Raw genomic sequence first — 19,116 nt, forward strand, 5'->3', positions numbered from 1 at the left:
ACTTCGGAACGTGACATGTTTCTAGATGATGGGCTTAATTTGGAAACCCATGTTCTTTTTCCAGACTGAGGCCAGACATTGGGCTTTTGATGCTGGCCCAAAAGGCCATTGTACACATCAATTTTTTGCTTTTATTTTTTTTTATAATTCTTTTGGAAAAGTTTGGTGTTGAATTCCTTTTTTTTTTTTTTTTTGAGGAAATTGGAGTTAAATTCTTATTTGGTCCAAATTTTTTTGGCCATGACATGATTCAAGAAATAACATGAGACAGCTTTCTGATAACAACTAATGCAGTGGTTGGATTTTATTTTATTTTCTTTTCTTTTATTCTTGAAGTTATCATGTGAGTTTGATTTGGAAATGTCTAGAATATTACTATCTTATTCTGAATAGTATTTGGAGTTCAAATATGTACCATGTACTAATTATTTATTTGGCAAAAACTATGGGTGCATTTGATAAAATCGAAGTTTGAGGACTGAAATCTAAAGTTTAAATCCGTTAAATTATTAAATCGTTAAGTACTAAATTTCATGGACTTGAATGTATATCATATTAAGTGATAAATGAATAATTTAACTTATTTTTTTGAGTAAGTTTTAGTCTAGAAAATTAAATGCCATTTAATTAAAGATTAATTTTCCATGTATTAATAGTGTATACACTTTCATTATTAGATACATGATACATATACCGAGTATGATAGTGTGTACACTGTCAGTGTATATAAGATATACTCTTTAATTAATTCAAATATTTTATTTTTTTATTATTAAACGCGCGTGAACACGTTAAGATCTAAACGATTACGTTTCTAATTTGGGAAAATTGCATAAACCTTCCCTGAGGTTTCTGACACTAGCACACACCTGCCTTATAGTTTAGAAAATAGCACTTACCACCCTTGAACTTAAGGTTTGTGTTGCAGATTCAGTCCATACCAAAAAAGTTACCATTAAAAAATTTTTTTAAGGAATGAGATGAGAAATTTATACCAAATTTGCCCTTCGTACTTCTTGCCAAGTTTTATTAACAAAGAAAGGACAAAATATGAAAATTTATTAAGAATTAGTAAAATTCAACGGGTGCAAGAGCAATTGAATGAAGTTTACTAACAATACATGAAGCAATGATGGGTATTAATGACTAGTTAAATGATTATATATCTAGGTTCTTGTAGTAAAGTTTATAAAAAATACACGTCACTTTTAAAACTCTCTATTAGTAATGTGAATAGCTATTTGTGGGGGTAATACAACTACTTATATTATCAGCACCAATCATATACAAAAAATATCGTTGAAAAATTAGCTAATTAACAGTATACTTAAACATCACTAAAAGTTACTGAGCATAAAATAAGCCTAGTTACAAGTAATTATAAGTGCATACTAATAAGATAAAGTTGTCTTTAGTAAATGAAAATTGTAGTAAGTGCATTAAAATCACGTACTAAAATTGTTGTTGCTGCTGATATTTCCAGATTATAGAGTTATAACTATATTAATGGAAAGAAATATAGCAGCTTGAAAAGTAGTAGTATGCTGAACTAGAGGAGGTTTTGAAATAGAAATGACTTGAGCAGTTATATTTGTGCAAGTTCTCTTTATACTTATTTTAGTAGAAACTCTAGAATTGCTTACTGGTTTTCGTCTCTACAGTTGTATAAAATTAAACTTAAATTAACTGGTTTGAAGAACACAATATGGAAACATATACTCCGTTTCTCCCCTCAATTGGCACCATTCCTTAGTTTTGCTTACAATGACTAATGATGTTAAAATGCACAGGTAATCTAGTTTAATTAGTCACTCAATTTGTTGACAAAAAATAATTTTGCTTTTCTAAAATTCGTTCATTAGGCTTTTGCAATTAGTTAGGGTATAAAAGTAAAATCATACAATTTATTATTAGTAATAGGTCCAATTTCCTCCTAGGGGAGGTTAGTACAATTTTAGAAATTATAGGGGAGGTGAGTGCTAGTGTCAAAAACCTCAGGGGAGGTTTCTGCAATTATCCCTTCTAATTTTTACACAACTTAACTGTGAACCTTTGATTCTTCCCTGCTGGATGAACACGGCTGCAAACTGAACCGAATAGTAGTAGTCAGTAGCTCTGATCTTTTACCAAAGTTATCTTCTTAATTGAATTAGAATTTTTTAAATAGAAAGGCAGTTTTGGAGGAACATTCAGAATTTGAAACCATGCATGGGGACTCATGCAAGTAGTCCTACTGCACCTCTTGACAGACTACGACTACAGTGGAATGAACAAAATGCAATCTCTCATAAGGAAACCAAAATGAGGAAAACAAGAGGGGAATGAAATTAAGTTTTTGTATCAATAGGACTAAAGAATAAAGTCTATATAAGTCCGTCTTCTTCAGATAACATGTTAACTGTAAGAAGATAGCATATACTAATTGGCTATTGCTATAACGTATCTAGTATTTGATGGTGTTACTATCTGGATGAGGAAGCTTCTGAAACTGAGCCAGCAAAATCTTGTTCTCTTGAAGAAGAGTCATAGCTTTCCTCCGAAGTCTTTCATTTTCTTCAACAATGATTTTGTTCATCACGTACAGCTTCATGTTCTTGACTTGCATTTCTCTCTTCAACTTCCCGGCCCTGGTTATTTCTTTTACTTTCTTCGACAACTTCCAACTCCTGTTACATTCAAACGTTCTTAGAAATACGACCTAGTACAGAACACAGAGGAAGAAAAAGGGTCTTTTATGCCATGTTCAGCTGCATGGTTGTGAGAACTTACCTATTTAGCCTGTGAACAAGAACCTTAGGCCTCATTGAGCGGAATCTCCCTGATAAGGTTGGATAAGAGGGATCATGAAATAATTCCAAATTCGACAGGCTAGAAGACATGATTTTTTTTTTTTCAAATGCGATGCAGCAGCCAGCAACCCTCTAGTAGAGAAAAGAAAGTGAAAGTCGACAGTAAAAGAAACCAAGTGGGATAATTTTTACTTCTTGTTAGATGAGTTGAAACTGAATGCAGATGAATTATATAGGGAGACGAAGCATGGCTGGCTGCTTGATGTCCGTGTGATGATTGCCTTGGTGAGAAAGGAGGATAGAAGGGCGGAAATAAAAGGGCTATTCAAAGCAATGATGACACACGGGCTCATGATTACAAAGGCCAGCTGCAAGTAGCCAATGACCATATCAAGAAGATGAACAAGAGCAAGAAGAAGAAAGACTTTGGCCCTTTTCCTTTACTTTCTTACCCGTCCAAAGACTCTGGGCTAAGCTAGCAGCTTAGGCGGGCACACGGAAAATGACCAAACATGATGCACCCTTTCAAGCTACAGCTTGAAGCATCTTTTTTCGAAATATAGAAATTTTCCCTTTTGACATCTCTGGACAATTACAATTTGGGTGTTACTTCCTGCATCTTTAATCCAACCCCGGTTTCAACAGCAGTCATGATGATATATGGTGAAAACAACGCATTATTCAAAGTAGGCCTGGACAAATATGGTCAAGGGTCCAAAAAGGAGGAAAGGAGGACATGGATTTTGCAGCACAGTTGACACATTAGTCCACTTCCGAGTTCACACAGTGTATAACGACATGATAAGGACGTGGATAAACTTCCAAGAAGCTTAACTGGATCGTGATTTTCTCTCTTTTTTTCTGAAACAAATAGTTTCTAGTTGTGTAACTCCGGTTCTTCTTCCATCCACGAAAAGTCGTACTTTCTTGTTTCTTTTTCCACTTTAGCTTTAAAATAGTAACTACTCGAGTCTGATATTGCGCAAGCAAATACCATAAGCTTGGACTGTTGGGGCCGCTATTAGGTTGAAAGTAACTACTTGAATCTGTAGATGGTATGATCCCAGAATACAGCCATGAATAATAGCTCGAGAGGTCTCTAAATTACCTATACCATACGCCCCTAGGGTTAGCGGGTAACGTACTTATTATATTTCATACCCTTAAGAGGCTTAAAACCACCAGCCAGTCGGAAAAAGGCTTAAAACCAGACAAAGTTGTTCCAGTTAACGAAGGAAAATCCAGAGTAACAAGAATACTTCATTTGTTTACGTCTACTGTTCATGACGAGAATAGTTGTGCTCATTCTCTGTATCAGATGAAAAAGGAACTTACCAAATTGAATATGAACTTTACTGCCTCACAGAAATGGCTGTTACGAGAAGAACAATCTCAGAAACGTAGGGAGCTTTCTTAACTTGGCAAGTAAACCATATCATTTCCAAATTAAGTTAGATCACTACTATTTACAATCCTAATAAATCTGACATCCTAGAGGAAACCTTTGCAACGAGAATTCAGAGCTATCATACACTTTTTCTTCTATACAAACTGATGAGTTGTAGTCATGGTGAACAAGGAGAGGTATATGTTCTCTTTGCCCATCCTGGCTAGGAAAAGCTGTTCTCTGCAACGATCATGCTTCAGTTATCCATAAGAATCATCCTGCGTAGCTTCATCATCTTCTTCCATTCCATGATCAGATTCTAGATCCTCCTTTTCTCCACCACCGCCAATCGTCTCTGCATCTGATTCACCTTCAGAGTTTGCTTCGTGGTTATCATCATCATAGCAACCGTCTGTATTGGAGTCGGAAACATCTCCTCTTTCGGCTCCCTCTTTGATATAATTGCTTCCTGCAGCACATCTAAACTGCTCCTTCAAATCCGGTGCCACAATCCCAATCATTTTACTGAGAGCCTCATGTTCTTTGTTCCATCTAGCACCAAGACTCTTGGAAGATGGGACATTTTGACTCTCAGCTATCACACACACTGAGTCATGCAAGGTAGCAGCAGCTCCATCATCATTATCTTTGCTCTTTGGAGTATCATTCTCTCCATGGACTGAAGGAGCTGTACTGTAAGCCCAGCTCCCAGGAACCTCCGAAGCCAATAGATCTGCAGTTTTAATGCTATCTCCAGTTTGCGTGTCCAAGATAGTGTTCTCAACCTCAAGAGGGTTATTGCACTGAGAATGATGCAAGCTTCCCGAAGGAACCATTTCAGCCTGCCACATAGCTTCTCCATTTGTTTCATCTTCTAATTGCATTGTGTCCTCTCCCAGTGCCCCACACTTGTTTAAATCAAAGCCACCACCACGATTTTGTCCAGGACTTTCAGTCTCAAGGATTCTTTCAGTTGCAACAACGTCTCCCACCGAAACAGCCAATGTTCCTATGCCATCAGTTTCGAGATTTTTCTCAGTCCCAACAGGATCCCCCTCTAGAATACGTGCTGCCCCAACACCATCAATCTCAGAACCAAAGCCACCCTTGACAGAATGTTGAGCACCACTGAATTCCACCTCCTGTGTGTCATCGTCATTACCATGTATTTTCATATTGCAGTCATGCTTCTCGGTTACACTGACTTCATCGCTTGACGTCTCATTGTGATCTCTACCATACCTTTGGGTAGAGGTACTCGATTCCCCCTTAGCAGCACTCTGATATACTTCCTTGTCTCTACTTAGAAATCTTTGAATGTGGCCATTAGGTAGGTTCAGGTCCACATCGATGGATGTATTCTCGTAATTTTCTTCATCTTCTAATGTCCGCTGCATTGCCTTTAGCTGTTCCTGCTGCTTTACAAACAGGACTTGAATCTCTTCCGTTGTAGAATAAAAAGCCCGGAGTTGGGTTTCTCTACATGAAAACATGCACATTGTACGCACCATTTAAATTAGAACGTATTACCGAACTTCAGAGTATCAAATCCAAATTACATGAACAAATTATCAGGTTCACAGGCAGGGCACATAAAATTATGCAAGGTTAGCCATTTCAAAAGATTACAAGGTAAAAGCACTCGTACCATTGCGTCCAAAACCCCAGTAAAATTCAGAGACCCATTGCAACTTAAACATTAAATAACAACAGTGAATAATATAAAAACTTGCAGACTTGCTAAATGGAAGGGCGCTGAGGGTAGTGCAGAGGCATTAAACTACTGAAACTGCTAATCTAGCATGTGAAACAACTGCCCCAACAAATTTTGGATTTACCCAAAAAAGGAAATAAGAAATAAAACCAGTTACAATCCTGTCATACCCAAGAAGAATATGGCATCCTTAATGAGACAGCAACAGCTTCCTAATAGAAAAATGAAAAGAAATATTCTTTAAAATCATTCTGTCATCAACTGAAACTGTTTCCAGTATTTGCAGACTTAATTGGAAAGATACCCATGATCATAACACAAAACACATGCATAAATATTTACGGATGCAAGCTACACACAAGTTCCTTGACAAACTAGCCGAGTTCCCTTGCTAGGATGGTGGTACTCCAGCCGCTTCTTCCAGGGTCATAGAAGAAACATATAAATGATTCATTTAAAAGCTTTCAAAGATACAACTTTTCAAAACAAGAAAAATGCAGTGCTGGCAGTCAACATACTACTCTAATCCCAGACAACACAAAAGGATTGATTTTGGAAAGTAAACATTGTGAAACTTAGCACGTTATTTTTTTATTTTTGGATTTTGTCAAAGAATGAACAAAATGTGCAGTGAACCTTCAAGAAGAGTAAAAGGAGGGTATAAAGGAATTAAAAGAGTCAGGATGCTTGGAAAATAAATCACTTGTGCAGTTGAAAGGAGTCAAAACTTTTTGTGACAGAGCATGTGAATTAACTTATATGCACCACAGTACAACATGAATGGCTACCAAGCCAAAAAGTAACTTGCAATGCAAACCTATTTCCCACTATATGCAACATCTTCTCCAGTTTTTAAAAGGGTAATTTAGTTTTAAGTCTCAATAAATTCTACCATAGGCAAAAAATGGATACTTAATTTCATCCCAATATCAACCCAAAGAAAAAAGTCACCTAATCATCAGGAGAATATAAAAACATTACTAAGTCATTTCAGAGCCAAACATCAATTAAGCCCTTATATTAATCCAATTACTTCAAAAGGTAGACAACTAAAATACCAATAAGCAAGTGAACTCATCTATTCTTACCGAAGCATAATTCGCTCTCTAGCACCTTTTAATCTACGCCTTTCGAAATCTAGATCTCGCATTGCAGCATTGATCTCTAGTTCAAGAGCAGAAACCTTTGCCCATGCCTCCTCTCGAGCTGCCTGCTACCAACAGCAAGAGAAACCTCAGCTTGGGAAACAAAAAAGAAGCAAATAGAACAACTTCATCAAAATGCAGTCACCTTTGCGAGAACTGTTCAGAGAGTTTATAAAAATTTTTCTCAACAGTAGGTTACTTCAGGCCAAATCTATGTGAATTACCCTGAGCATTTCAACTGAAAGATGTAGAAGTATCCCATCCCACATGCATACGCAAATTCTACCTTCTGCAACAGACGGTGACCCAAATTGCCCCATTCTGTAAAGCATAGACTCCTTTATTTTAATGTCCACATAGCAACGCTAAACCGAGTTATTTTGCTCTTGAATTTACACAAGCCAATTCGTTGGTAGTTTACTTAGCCTCATATTGGCATTTACAACAGTAATTCCATGCAAGGAAAGAAAATTTGTGATGCAAGCTCCTACCTTTTCACTCTCTAGTTCTTTTCTTAATCTCTTGGTATCCAGCTCAAGTTCCTCCACTCTCTGCAGATTTACAAGAAGAAAATGTATAACCATTAGCTTATAAAATTGGAAACCAAGACAAAAGTCAGCTGCATGTGTTCAAGAAATTTTGTCTTCAGATCTGGGGGCCAACCATACCTTTCTTCTAGTAGCAGCCGCTAGTTGCTCCTCACGAACTTGAGCTTCTAATTGGCGAACTTTATTCTCAGACATAACCAGTTTCTCCCTTGTGTCTTCCTGTTCAAAACAACCAATTACCAGAATCACATAAGATTTTTTTTTTTTTTGTTTTAAACTAAAGGCAGTGATAAGACACACAAATAGAAGAAGAATAAGATTGCTGCACGAGATGATGGTAACTGCTTCTCATAATGAATTAACAAAAAGAGTACCAATTTGGATCTTAAAGTCTCCATCAAAGAGCACCTTTCTTTCTCTGATTCCTGAAATTAAAAAAAAAAAAAAAAAAAAAAGCGGTGATACCAACATAACTAAAAAGAATGGAGCTAAGAAATATTACACCAAATTCAAAAAAATCTGCAGTCTAGAGATAATGTTTGCACCTGGAGCTTATTAATCACTTCCTGCTGTTCCTTTTCCCGTTTTGCTGCAGCATCTGACAATCGTTTCATTTCCTCCTGTGCCTCAGCCTGGATTCTTTGTATTGAGATCTTCAGATCTTCTACAGCCTTTTCTCGTTCTTCTCTTCTTTGATCACGTTCTTCATCTAATGAGGCCTTTAACTCTGAAATAGATGCCTTCTGGCTAAACCAGGCAAACAAAAACTAAATATGCTTCTTTACAAACTGTGACAGTTATGAACATCAGATACTCGAGAAAAAGCAACAAAAAGAGCACTTCAGTATGATACGGTTCTCTGTCCTAATACAATCTATCCCACGAAGCATTGTGCCACAATCCAGACCTACAATGCTAAATGATTTTGGAGAGCAAGCATAGTGAATGGTAAAACCACCACGATTGTTCAACAAAAGTCGAATATGCTCATTGGAATTCTTGAGATCTTGTGTGGCATAAATGAAATTTCTACTTTATCAGAAACTCTCGTATATCAAAGGTAATATGATATGCACTTGGAAGTTAAAATTTTGTGCTTTGAAAATATAAGCTACATATTAAATATGCTTTGATAATGGAAAAAGCTGTTTGATTTTAATTAAAAAGAATATACTTCATTAGTCCTTTGAATTTTTAAGAATTTCACTAGAGTCCTTGGGTTATCTCTGGTAGCTTTTTTCATTTAAAAGATTTACTCTTGCAAACAAGGTAAGTAAAGATGAAACTGCTAATACTGAGTTGATAAACCCTGTATCATGAATTATAAACTCATAACCAGCTAACAACATTTTAACCATTTAGCCCTATATTGTGATTACCATGGGCATTTCCCCTTTAAATTAAGCATAAGATTAGACCTTCACCTGTAGTAGAAACTGTAGACATTCCACTAGGAAATTTTAAAACGTTTATAGCATTTTATCAAAAGGTGACCATTTATACTCATTAATAAACAAGAAAGAACATCGAAGACATCACTCAAATAGCAAAACTAAAGAGTCCAGTAACTGGTAAAAGGAACGTGTGGCCTTACCTACTTATTACTTCATTAGCTTCAGCACATGACTGCACCGATGCACCAAGTCTTTCATTAAGGTCCTCTACAGCATGCTTCTGCTCAGAAGATATTCTGTTTGATTCTATTAGTTCATTCTCTTTGGCCTCCAACAATTGTTGCAATTCTTTAAGTTGACCAAGGTAACTTTCTGAAATTGACTCTTTCAGATCTTTCATTTCCTGTGGAAGTTTTAAAACAAAAATTTAATAAGATTAAATGGGCAAGAAATCTTGGAAAATTGAACTTTGGGTTATCTCTGGCTCCCTCTAGCTAAATCCCCAAACCCCAGCCCACTTGGGGACTGAAGCATATGTCTTCAAGTGTGTCATGGCACAGACGACAAGCCTATATATGTCATCCATGTCTATCACTGTTTCTGTGCAAAACATCTCATACTAGACTCCTTCTCACAAAAATTGTTGTTACTAAGTCAATATGATGTTTACTTAAGGTTTTTTTTTTTTTTTGGGGGGGGGGGGGGGGGGGGGGGGAGGGGGGAAGGGAGGAGCAACACCTAAAATATGCATAATATGCATTTAAGCAGAGAGATCTCAAAACTTTTTAAAATCCCTTACGGAAAAACCAAAACAACTCTGCAAAACAATGACAGCCAAATTCCACTTCATATATTCAATTGCGCAGCACCTTTTTATGTATGCCAATAACATGAGAATGCTGTAAAATGAGTACAGAAAATTCTTTTAGAAGGGCATCCTCCTATCATGCATGACAAACAGGAAATGGGCCTGCCAAGTTATCAACAAGACTGGCATATTGCACGTTCACCAATTGATTGAAGTCAGTCACCCAAGCCCTAAGCCATAACATATGGGGCGCAAGCTATCAACCCATGCTGGCAATAGCTCAGACTATAAGTTACATTCCAAATGGCAGCTCACCGGAGTCACCCAGCTAAGAAGAAACTATTGAGATACATCCAGCTGACCGAAAACCATGCACGCACATTGGCACTTACACAAGTCCAATACCAAGGTCTATTCCTGTTGGCTTCTTACAAAATACTTCCTGGGCCACGGAGAACCAACACAACAGGAATCCTTAATTTCCATGTTATATTGCTAGACACTTAGATACACAAACCCCAAGCCAACGTCCATTCGTACAAACAGGATGCCTTCTTCTGAAAATCACTCCCTCTTTAGTACACGCATCTCTGATTTCTCAGGTGCCATAGATCCATCTCAGATGCATCTTTCTCTCTCCCATCCTCCCTCCCTCCCTCTCTCTCCCCATCAGAACCACCTTGCACTTGAGAAAGCATATACAGCACCTTCTTGTACAAACAACACAAATGTAGATCCCACACTTCAAACATTTTAAAGTGCACCAATCATGCCATCCAGGTGTAGTATACTTACAAGATCCATCCCATTATACTTTCCAGAAAAAAAAAATTGCAGCACAAGCAATTACAAACCTACAAAAATTTAAAGGAATAAAACCAAGCATGTAAAAGTCATTTAACAGTCATCTGTTCACATTAAGGATGATTACAAAGTCTTCCAGCTATCTTTGGGACAGAATCCAAGACTAACTGATCTCGCTTAATGCAAAACCATTGATCTTTTAAAGCGAATTGGAGGCTAATATCACCCAAAAACTTTAATTTAGAGGACCACAGAACACATTACATGGTTTCATATTGTTTCCATGGTGTAACTGGTTTTCAAAACATAAAGCATGAGGAATCACACTAAGCAAGCTTAATTAGCTATAGACAGGCCTTGTTGAACGAACACATTAAAAGCTTGAAAGACAGGGAAAGAGGACTTTTGCAGGGGGAAGGCACTAAATAAGCAAAGAACAGCATACGATTTCACGGCGCTCAATGCTTGCACGATTTTCAGTGCGCAACGACTCAATTTTCGCAACCTGATCTTCTAGCATCTTCCTCAGTTCCTGCCAGTGGTAGATTACAAAGAAGTCCTAAGACAAGGAAAGCCATTTGACCAATGGCAAACATAAACTAAACTAAATAATCAATTACAAAGTTTCAACAATTTAGAGCACAATACCGTGTTCGACCGTTGCAGGCTCCGAAAATCATCAAGGGAAATTGGGCCTTCCAAAGCACCAATTCCAATTCCTTTAAGCCTCTTGCTCTCAGATCCAGGCTCCTCTTCAGATTGCGACATTAAACCCATAAGCATAATATTACAAATCAAGCACAACTCATGCACAGATTATCAGACCAAACATATCTGAGAAATTTTCCATCCTTAAAAGAAAATCTGGTCTGTACTAATATACTTTTTTGAAGTACCAAGTGTAACAAAAATTAAAACTTCAGCAGCTCAATCATCAGATACAAGTTTAGCCAGATAAACCATTCTTAAGATTCACTAAATCTCACATATAAGCATCCAAACTTTCACAGCTTTGTCTTCTATGTCTCAACAGTACATGCAAGATACATCATTTGTCAATTATCCTGGAAATCATATACCTGCTTTTCTCTTCAGAGATGCACCGTCCCCTTCGTTAGACAATTTTAGAATTTCTCGAAATACAAAAGCAATTGCAGACACTGTAGAATCCAACAAGAATACATATGACAATATTTTAGCTTCCAATGAGCACAATAAAGAATTGGATAGAGAAAAAAGCAGCTAGACAGCAGACAGATTTATCCAAATGGGAAAACAAAATGCAAAAGTTGTGCTGAAAAACAACATAAGCTATTCTACAAGCAAAAGTTCGAAATTAAAAATGTGAGAAAAATAAAGGCCCTGAGCTAAAACACTTTCTTTCCCAGCCACGGATAACTGTACAAGTAGAATTTTTGAACTACCAAAAACCTCTGCCCTGGCCAGGAGCTGCAGGAATGTTTCAGAAATTAGGAAATACACATTTCTGATACATTGGTATTAAAAACAAAATTATGTTACATGAAGAGAAGATAGAAGGATGACTTGAGCCATCATCTAATTTTCCTTTAGGGATATCCTTGAGAGAACAATTGCAGTGAATTTCCAACTCAAACAATATTCCTTGAGCTAGAGAATCCAACTCATGGGCATATGTCTAATTGAAAGGCTTCAAGAACAGTTAGAATGACTGCAGATACAGTACAACAAAAGTTGAACAAAATGCTTGAGACAACATATTAGTAGTGAAGAAGCATTAAGGAGTAAATTTCAATCTAAGTAGTAGTTTATAGATACAGAAAGGATGAAATGCTACTTGTAAAAGACGATAATATAGAGAAGTGACAAATGCTTATTAAGCACTCAGTGAAACAGAATCCTCACTATAATTTAAAAGGGGACGCATCATAATTAGAAAAAAAAAAAGCCACTAAAGACCGTAATTGACTTAAAGTCAAACAAATTTCTCATAAAAAGAATGCTCAACTTTCATAATTTAACAATCCTGAAAACTTGTTCATGGCAAAAGGGCATTTAGCATGATATTATAACAAGCACATATCTGAGAAAAAGCAGGCTATGACAATGAACCAGGAAGCAACTCACAGAATTTCATCAAACATGAGCACCTCTAATTAGGTTGCCTTTAGATAACAGTACCTAGAACTACAGGCTAACTGACCAGAAACACCAAAAGTTCCTCTCCAGGAACAAAGGAAAAATTGAGCAGACACCTAACTGGTTTCAAGAAAGAAAGGAGAGTTAATTAAATTACCAATATGCTACTCTTGAAGATCTGAACGATATTAAAAGTGACCAGTAATGTGATTATATACCCAAGCACTTGTTTAAACTAAAGTAGGAAGCATGACTACATGATGCGACCATTCAACTTACCATGATCCGGAGGAAATGCAAATGAGATGATGTCACCGTGACGTAGTGTAGCTTCAGAGCTACCTTTATTCAACTTTTCCCAGTTAAGATAAGTCCCATTTGTACTGCCAATGTCCCCAAAAGAAAAAAATCAGAAAAGGTAAAACAAAAGTGCATCAGATAAGCTCCATTAACAAAGCTAGTCAAGAACCTAGAATCCTTCAAGAAGACAGAAGTGAAAAAACTCGAGGAATTATTCCCATCTCCAGCAGCAACTATTTTCCTATATATCTTGCAGTGATTTGCACTAACTGCCGGTGATACAATCTGGAAAGTGACATCCTTGACTACTCGCCCAATGCAGTGTTCATCAGAGGTTAAAAGCATATTAATACCCTGGTCAACCACTTCCAAAGTCAGTAAAGTTCCAAAATTTGACAGCTAAAAGAGTAGATTAACCATGAAGAGCAGGGTATCTGACAGACAAGAGAAACCACCTCTGGTCCAAATAAACTCCACCAGGATCTTTTTTGCTTACCATTTGAGAACAACATGGGATTCTTTTACAAATTTTATAAGACATAAATGCAAGAGGATTGAAAGATAACCAGCAATTGAATATTAATCAACAAAACCACTTAACTATGAATATTTTGCTACTTAGTTAAGCACACACCAGGCGGGGATAGATTACATAGTCAAAAGATCCGAACTTTGCCAGCTTGATCACTAGCGTAGTCAAAGGATCAAATGATAACACATATATAATTGCAAAAGCTAGTACTTGACAATTACAACCAAACCATCCAAAGCTACAATACAGAACTACAAGCATCGGGAGCATATTGGAGCAACAGAACCTTTTTCTAGACACAGCAATGACATTGTTAAGACACTCCTAAAAAACATGTATCCCACAACTTTATGCTACATGCGTGATACACATGCACATTAAAATAAATACGTCAATTGAACTCGATTAATCATATGTATTAAGTAGCATTCATCCCAATTTGCTCATCGAAATCTGTGAAAATAATAATTCTTAATTGGATAAAATTTCTTTCTTTACACCAAAAACACACGGTCATCTACAGCATCCCAACAAATCAACCTCTTCGACATTTTCCTTTACATCAATCGACAAGTCAAGCCCACCAACATGCAAACCAAACAAATAAACACACAAAGAAGGCAACAACAATTGGAAAAAAAACAGGGTTTTATTTATTTAAGCGGGTTTTGAGAGAAGTAAACATAATGTAACCTGCTGGCGTTTCCGGGCGGTTTCAGAAATGGCAGTAAGGACGCCCCAGACACCAGGATCAGAGTAGTGAAGAGGCTGAGAGGCAATTTTAGCAGCCACAGAAACTATAAACTCTTTTGGGGTCAGGGGATTTTTGGGCGGGGTGGAATCATCATTGGCATTTTTGTTGGCGCAAGTGTTATTCATGGGATGGGAAGAACTGGATTGGGAGTTCACAGTTGCCGGAGATTGGTCTTTCTTAAGGTTGGGACTGGGTTTTGAGGCAATTGGGGTCGCTGGGTTTTCGTCTTCCTTCGCCATTGAACCATAAGAGTAGAGAGATTTGTGTGTCGAGGGGAAGAGGTTAAAAATGGCGCAAAATATTGTCGTTGAACCCTAATATACAACGGTTTCTAGGGAGCGTATCTAGGAAGCTTTGCATTTTGAGAGTGATAGAATGGTAACAGTTTTATACTTCTAAAGGTAATGGGATTTGGCCTGATGACGAACTAAGATCAAGATCACCCTTAATTTGGCTTTACCATTACTTAGAGAAATCATTCAGCGTAATATTTTCTATAATGGGATATGTGCGAAACAAAAAATTAGTTAAAAAAATTAAAATGTTGCTTATAAAGTATCCATATAAAATTATATGGACAAATATTTCCCATTAACATCCAAAAAAAAAAAAGCAATATATTGTTTAGACTTTAGTCCAAGTTCAGGCATTCATGTGCCGTGAAAATGTCAAATTTTACTTCAATACATAATCATAACTCGGCAACATTTCTGTGGCCATAGCTATGCAAATACATAAAAACTATGGACGGCCCCCGTGCCAAAAGCACAATTAGGATAGTAGATTAGTACGTCATTTGATTGAGGGAAAAGAGCAGCTGGAGTATTTACAACTGAAATACTATAGTTTCCCTCGAGCACAATGTTATTAAACTTGAACCGGATAACGTTTCAATTAAACTATTGAATTAGGGATCTCAGGGATCAATTGATTAAATCGGTCGGACCGTTCTCTAACCATTCATTTGCCGTGGAAATGTCAAATTGTGCTACTTCAATACATAATCATGACTCGGCAACATTTCTGTGGCCATAGCCATGCAAATACATAAAAACTATGGACCGCCCCCATGGCAAAAGGACAATTAGTAAGATAGTAGATTAGTACGTCATTTGATTGAGGGAAAAGAGCAGCTAGAGTATTTGGTATTTACAACTGAAGTACGAATAGTTTTTCGCTCGAGCATACTGCGCATTCTAACTAATTCACTTCAAAATTGAGGATTCTGGCATGAAGGGCTACTACGTATTTAGCATGCCATCTAGACAGGAAGTGGATGAACTGCTTCATACTTCCGACAGAAATCTCTCAACACTGGAAACAAATGAGGGAGCCACAAAACTGTTTAGATCCAAAGTTTGGTTTCAGATAGAAAATTTACATTAGAAATGATTCTGCGGAGTTCAGATTAACAAATTCAAACCAGAGATCTCTCTCTCCCTCTTATCATCAATAATCAGTTTTCACCTCCATTATGGACACATAAATCTAATGAGACCCGATAGCAGTTAAGCTCACACCAAAATGATGATCTTAAGATAGTATCAGCCAGCAAGTGGGTTGGCATGTATGGTCACTCGATTCATCCGAATCTCTGCCAGAGGTCGGTCTCCTGGTCCTGTTGGTGTCTGCATAGTTCCACAAGAAGTTGAGAATTGTCACAATTTTAAGTTTTCTCAAACAGCCACTAGCCTTGCAAAATATGATACTTGAACATTCTTGTTACAAGTTCATGATAAGTACTACTAGCTTTTCAAGCATCAGCAAAACACTATCAAAGATGAGGATATCGAAACAAGTTGTTCGTTGTGCGTGAACCACATTCCAGGAAGCAAAACTATGGAAGAAAAATATACAGAAAAAAGAAAACTAAGAGGAAGGAAATTGCCAGTATTAGTTAGTGCAATGAACTCCTATCAAATGGAGAGGGAAACACTGACACGTCAAACTCTGAAGCTCACCTTTTCCATTATATCAAGGACTTCAAACCCATGGATCACTTTCCCAAAGATAGTATAAAGCCCATTGAGATGAGGTTGCTTTGCATAAGTTATAAAGAATTGGCTTCCATTAGTATTAGCCCCACTGTTAGCCATTGATAGCATTCCTCTAGCATTGTGCTGGAACATGAACAAAGTGATGAGCAAAAACTATAAAATTACAGAATCAACATTAGGCTTGGAGGATGTTAAAAGCATAATGATCTTAATCCCAGCTATAGCTAAGCAGATAATGGATTCTTTAGTATCTAAATGGCCAAGTGGTCGCATGTCGTGTATACTGTACTGAATAACCTGAGCATTCTATTACATGGGCCTCAGAATAGTTTCCTACGTTTTCAATCAGTATCTTGTCAACAACAAATAAAGCAACAGTGGTACAACTCCCATAAATAGAATTAACAGCAAAGACAGACAGGAGGAGGACAACATAAAGAAATAAAAGGGCAACAATAACACGAATGTGCAATCTATTGTCTTCTTTTTTTGACTTCAATGTAGTTTGAGTGACCTATCCCTGTCTTCACACCTTTTTTTCCAATTACATACAGGCTTTACTCCATTCACCAGTCAAATTCATCCACACAAATAATACACCATCTTAATTTGATTTGATCAGTTGAAGCAACATTAGTGCATTCTTTGAAGGTCTGAGAGTACTCAGAGAATCAAATAATGTGAGAGACCAATTCTGTTCCTATTCTGTATCTTCCATGCTTAGCATTTTTTTTTTAAGTAATCACAGCAAATTCAAATTAGCTAAAATGGAAAACAGATGTTAATTGTTATCTGAAGTTTATTTTTCCTTTAGTTACACTCAAACAGAAATGCACAAACTAATGAACTACGACAGATAGTCATAGCAGATGAGTTCTTTAAGCAATTACCTTGAGAGACTCTCTTATCTCATCATTGAACTTTTTACCCCAAATGCTTGTCCCACCTTTGCCTGTACCAGTTGGATCACCACCTTGGATCATGAACCCCTTTATATTTCTGTGAAATATGGTTCCATCATAATAGCCACTAGCGCATAGCGCCATAAAATTCTGCATCAAAAGGAGCAATCTTATTGCAACTCATCAATTGACAAAAAAGAGTGATCAGTAGACTACTTGATTCACACATTATAGTTGAGTACCAAATGCAAATATGCAAATATTTTCATCCATTAAGACACATTAATCAGTCCATAAATCTGTTGCTAATAACAGTAGCCAGTACAATACAGCCTTATTAAAAACAAAAAACAAAAAAAAGCACCCAATACAAATTAAGCTGCTATGTTGAGGCATGAAATCAATCACTGCCACAAAAAAAAAAAAAGATGGATATTTTTCCTGAATCCCCTAGTATTGACATAATCCATCAGAAAATTCAGTTACTGTTTATTGCTTGTCAATATTGGGACAAATTCCTCTGCCTATGTCCCTTCTCCTCGCACACACAGACACAAACCCCTCCCACAAAAAAAAAAAAGAAGCTCGTTTTCCCCCAAAGAAAAAACAAACCCAAGGAATTCTACTAACCACCTAACCAGACAATTCTTGGATCCAAAAAAATGAAAAGTAACTACCTGCAGTTAAAAGCTATACATACAAAGCCAACTTCATACTATTTACTTTAATCGTGCGAATTGAAATTTAATTCAACTGAGATACATGAGAACGATCAAACTGTTGAAGTTGCACATTAGTTAAGAACATTAGACATGAGTATCAACCTCGGCAGCTTTAGGAACCTCATCACAGAAGATTTCACACTTGATGTCCCCGAGATTCGTATGAAGCGTCACTGACTGAAAAGGGAGAACAAAAAAAAGTATTTGCAGACTGCGTAAGAACGAAGTCAAACTGTTCGATGAAATGCCACAAAGAATCTAATAGCAAACTAGTTTACGCTAAGCATGGTAAGCAGTACCATGTTATTAAGCAAGACTAGAACCAGACGATTGGATTGGTTGGTGACTTTCGCTTGCTTGTCCGAATCCTAGAAATGAAACTATTAATAATCCAAAACCATGCGACGGATATAAAGCTCCTTTGGTCATAAACTAACAAAAAGGAAAGAGAAGTGGTTTGCGGGTAACAAATTGTCGAGTCATTTCCTTCTTGCATGGTATTTTAGGTGAGACTCTAGATTAACTAATTAAGAAATTTATCCTTTTTCTTTTCTTTCTTTCTTGACTGCTACTACATTTTTTTTTCATGATAAAATTTGGAAGTTTGTTTTTAATCGTCTCTAAAAGAGCGGAGGAATTGACTGGACGGTACGAGAAGAGGAGTGTAAATAAGAGGTTTCAAATTTAAAATCTCTTACTAACACTAAAGAAAAAGAAAAAAGTTCATCTCTAAATTATTTCTCGTTGAGATCATCGTGGATTAAATTTTTCTTGTTCAAACTCGGTATACATCTAAAACAATTTTGTGCTTGTTATAAAATTGTAATAGGCAAATTACATGTGAAGTATATATGCAGATACCCCCTAACAATTTGTGTTCTAAACTGAAGAATCAATGAGTCAAAGACTACCTGCAATATCTACTTTTACGTGTGTGAGAAAGAAAGTATATATATAGATACAAGTATGTTTGTGCAAAACTTAAAAATAAAAAGAACAAATAAGAAAGAGTTTATAGCTACGTGAATTTTCTCTTTTTCTTAATAGTTTTGATTTATCTAGAAAACAACAGGACAACATGAATTTCTTTGCAGGAAAAATCAAGTCAAGGTTGAGTATAGAACTGCTGTCATCAATGATGGGAAATGATCTAATCAAATATGATCCAATGAAATAGCAGAATAATAAGAAAAAGAAATTGA

General features: G+C 36.6%; 2 protein-coding genes and 1 non-coding gene across 5 annotated transcripts; all 3 read right to left on the minus strand.

Moving 5' to 3' along the window:
• Positions 1 to 2,318: 2,318 nt before the first annotated feature.
• Positions 2,319 to 3,355, minus strand: LOC113723741 (uncharacterized). The gene is made up of 2 exons (XR_011841304.1): positions 2,770 to 3,355; positions 2,319 to 2,666 (listed from the first exon to the last, which is right to left on the minus strand). It is a non-coding gene; the product is annotated as an uncharacterized protein (transcript).
• Positions 3,356 to 4,120: 765 nt separating this feature from the next.
• LOC113727942 (uncharacterized) lies at positions 4,121 to 14,754 on the minus strand. 3 transcript variants are annotated; one of them, XM_027252364.2, is made up of 13 exons: positions 14,233 to 14,754; positions 13,177 to 13,361; positions 12,987 to 13,090; positions 11,669 to 11,749; positions 11,238 to 11,341; positions 11,035 to 11,121; positions 9,178 to 9,380; positions 8,129 to 8,330; positions 7,958 to 8,008; positions 7,704 to 7,802; positions 7,527 to 7,586; positions 6,979 to 7,100; positions 4,121 to 5,655 (listed from the first exon to the last, which is right to left on the minus strand). In XM_027252364.2, exons 1-13 carry the CDS (start codon positions 14,530 to 14,532, stop codon positions 4,437 to 4,439), a joined length of 2,817 nt encoding a protein of 938 aa, XP_027108165.2. In that variant the 5' UTR covers positions 14,533 to 14,754; the 3' UTR covers positions 4,121 to 4,436. The 3 variants fall into 3 exon arrangements, with proteins under 3 accessions (XP_027108165.2, XP_027108164.2, XP_071937165.1); XM_027252363.2 differs by having other exon boundaries at positions 6,979 to 7,103; XM_072081064.1 differs by lacking the exon at positions 11,669 to 11,749 and having other exon boundaries at positions 6,979 to 7,103.
• Positions 14,755 to 15,637: 883 nt separating this feature from the next.
• Positions 15,638 to 18,379, minus strand: LOC113727943 (peptidyl-prolyl cis-trans isomerase CYP18-1). Its single transcript, XM_027252365.2, has 5 exons — positions 18,214 to 18,379; positions 18,017 to 18,091; positions 17,181 to 17,342; positions 16,255 to 16,413; positions 15,638 to 15,921 (listed from the first exon to the last, which is right to left on the minus strand). Exons 1-5 carry the CDS (start codon positions 18,214 to 18,216, stop codon positions 15,838 to 15,840), a joined length of 483 nt encoding a protein of 160 aa, XP_027108166.1. The 5' UTR covers positions 18,217 to 18,379; the 3' UTR covers positions 15,638 to 15,837.
• Positions 18,380 to 19,116: the final 737 nt, after the last annotated feature.

The sequence above is a fragment of the Coffea arabica genome, chromosome 2e, assembly GCF_036785885.1.
Source record: "Coffea arabica cultivar ET-39 chromosome 2e, Coffea Arabica ET-39 HiFi, whole genome shotgun sequence".
Classification (NCBI taxonomy): Eukaryota; Viridiplantae; Streptophyta; class Magnoliopsida; order Gentianales; family Rubiaceae; genus Coffea; species Coffea arabica.

Coding starts and splice junctions, on each gene's coding strand:
- LOC113727942 (XM_027252363.2), bottom strand. CDS start 14,532: ATGGCGAAGGAAGACGAAAACCCAGCGACCCCAATTGCCTCAAAACCC. Junction 13,091..13,176: donor GTCTTCTTGAAGGATTCTAG/GTTCTTGACTAG, acceptor GGACATTGGCAG/TACAAATGGGACTTATCTTA. Junction 7,803..7,957: donor AGACTTTAAGATCCAAATTG/GTACTCTTTTTG, acceptor TGTTTTGAACAG/GAAGACACAAGGGAGAAACT.
- LOC113727943 (XM_027252365.2), bottom strand. Junction 17,343..18,016: donor AGGTTCCTAAAGCTGCCGAG/GTTGATACTCAT, acceptor CTTTTGATGCAG/AATTTTATGGCGCTATGCGC. Junction 15,922..16,254: donor TCCTTGATATAATGGAAAAG/GTGAGCTTCAGA, acceptor GGAACTATGCAG/ACACCAACAGGACCAGGAGA.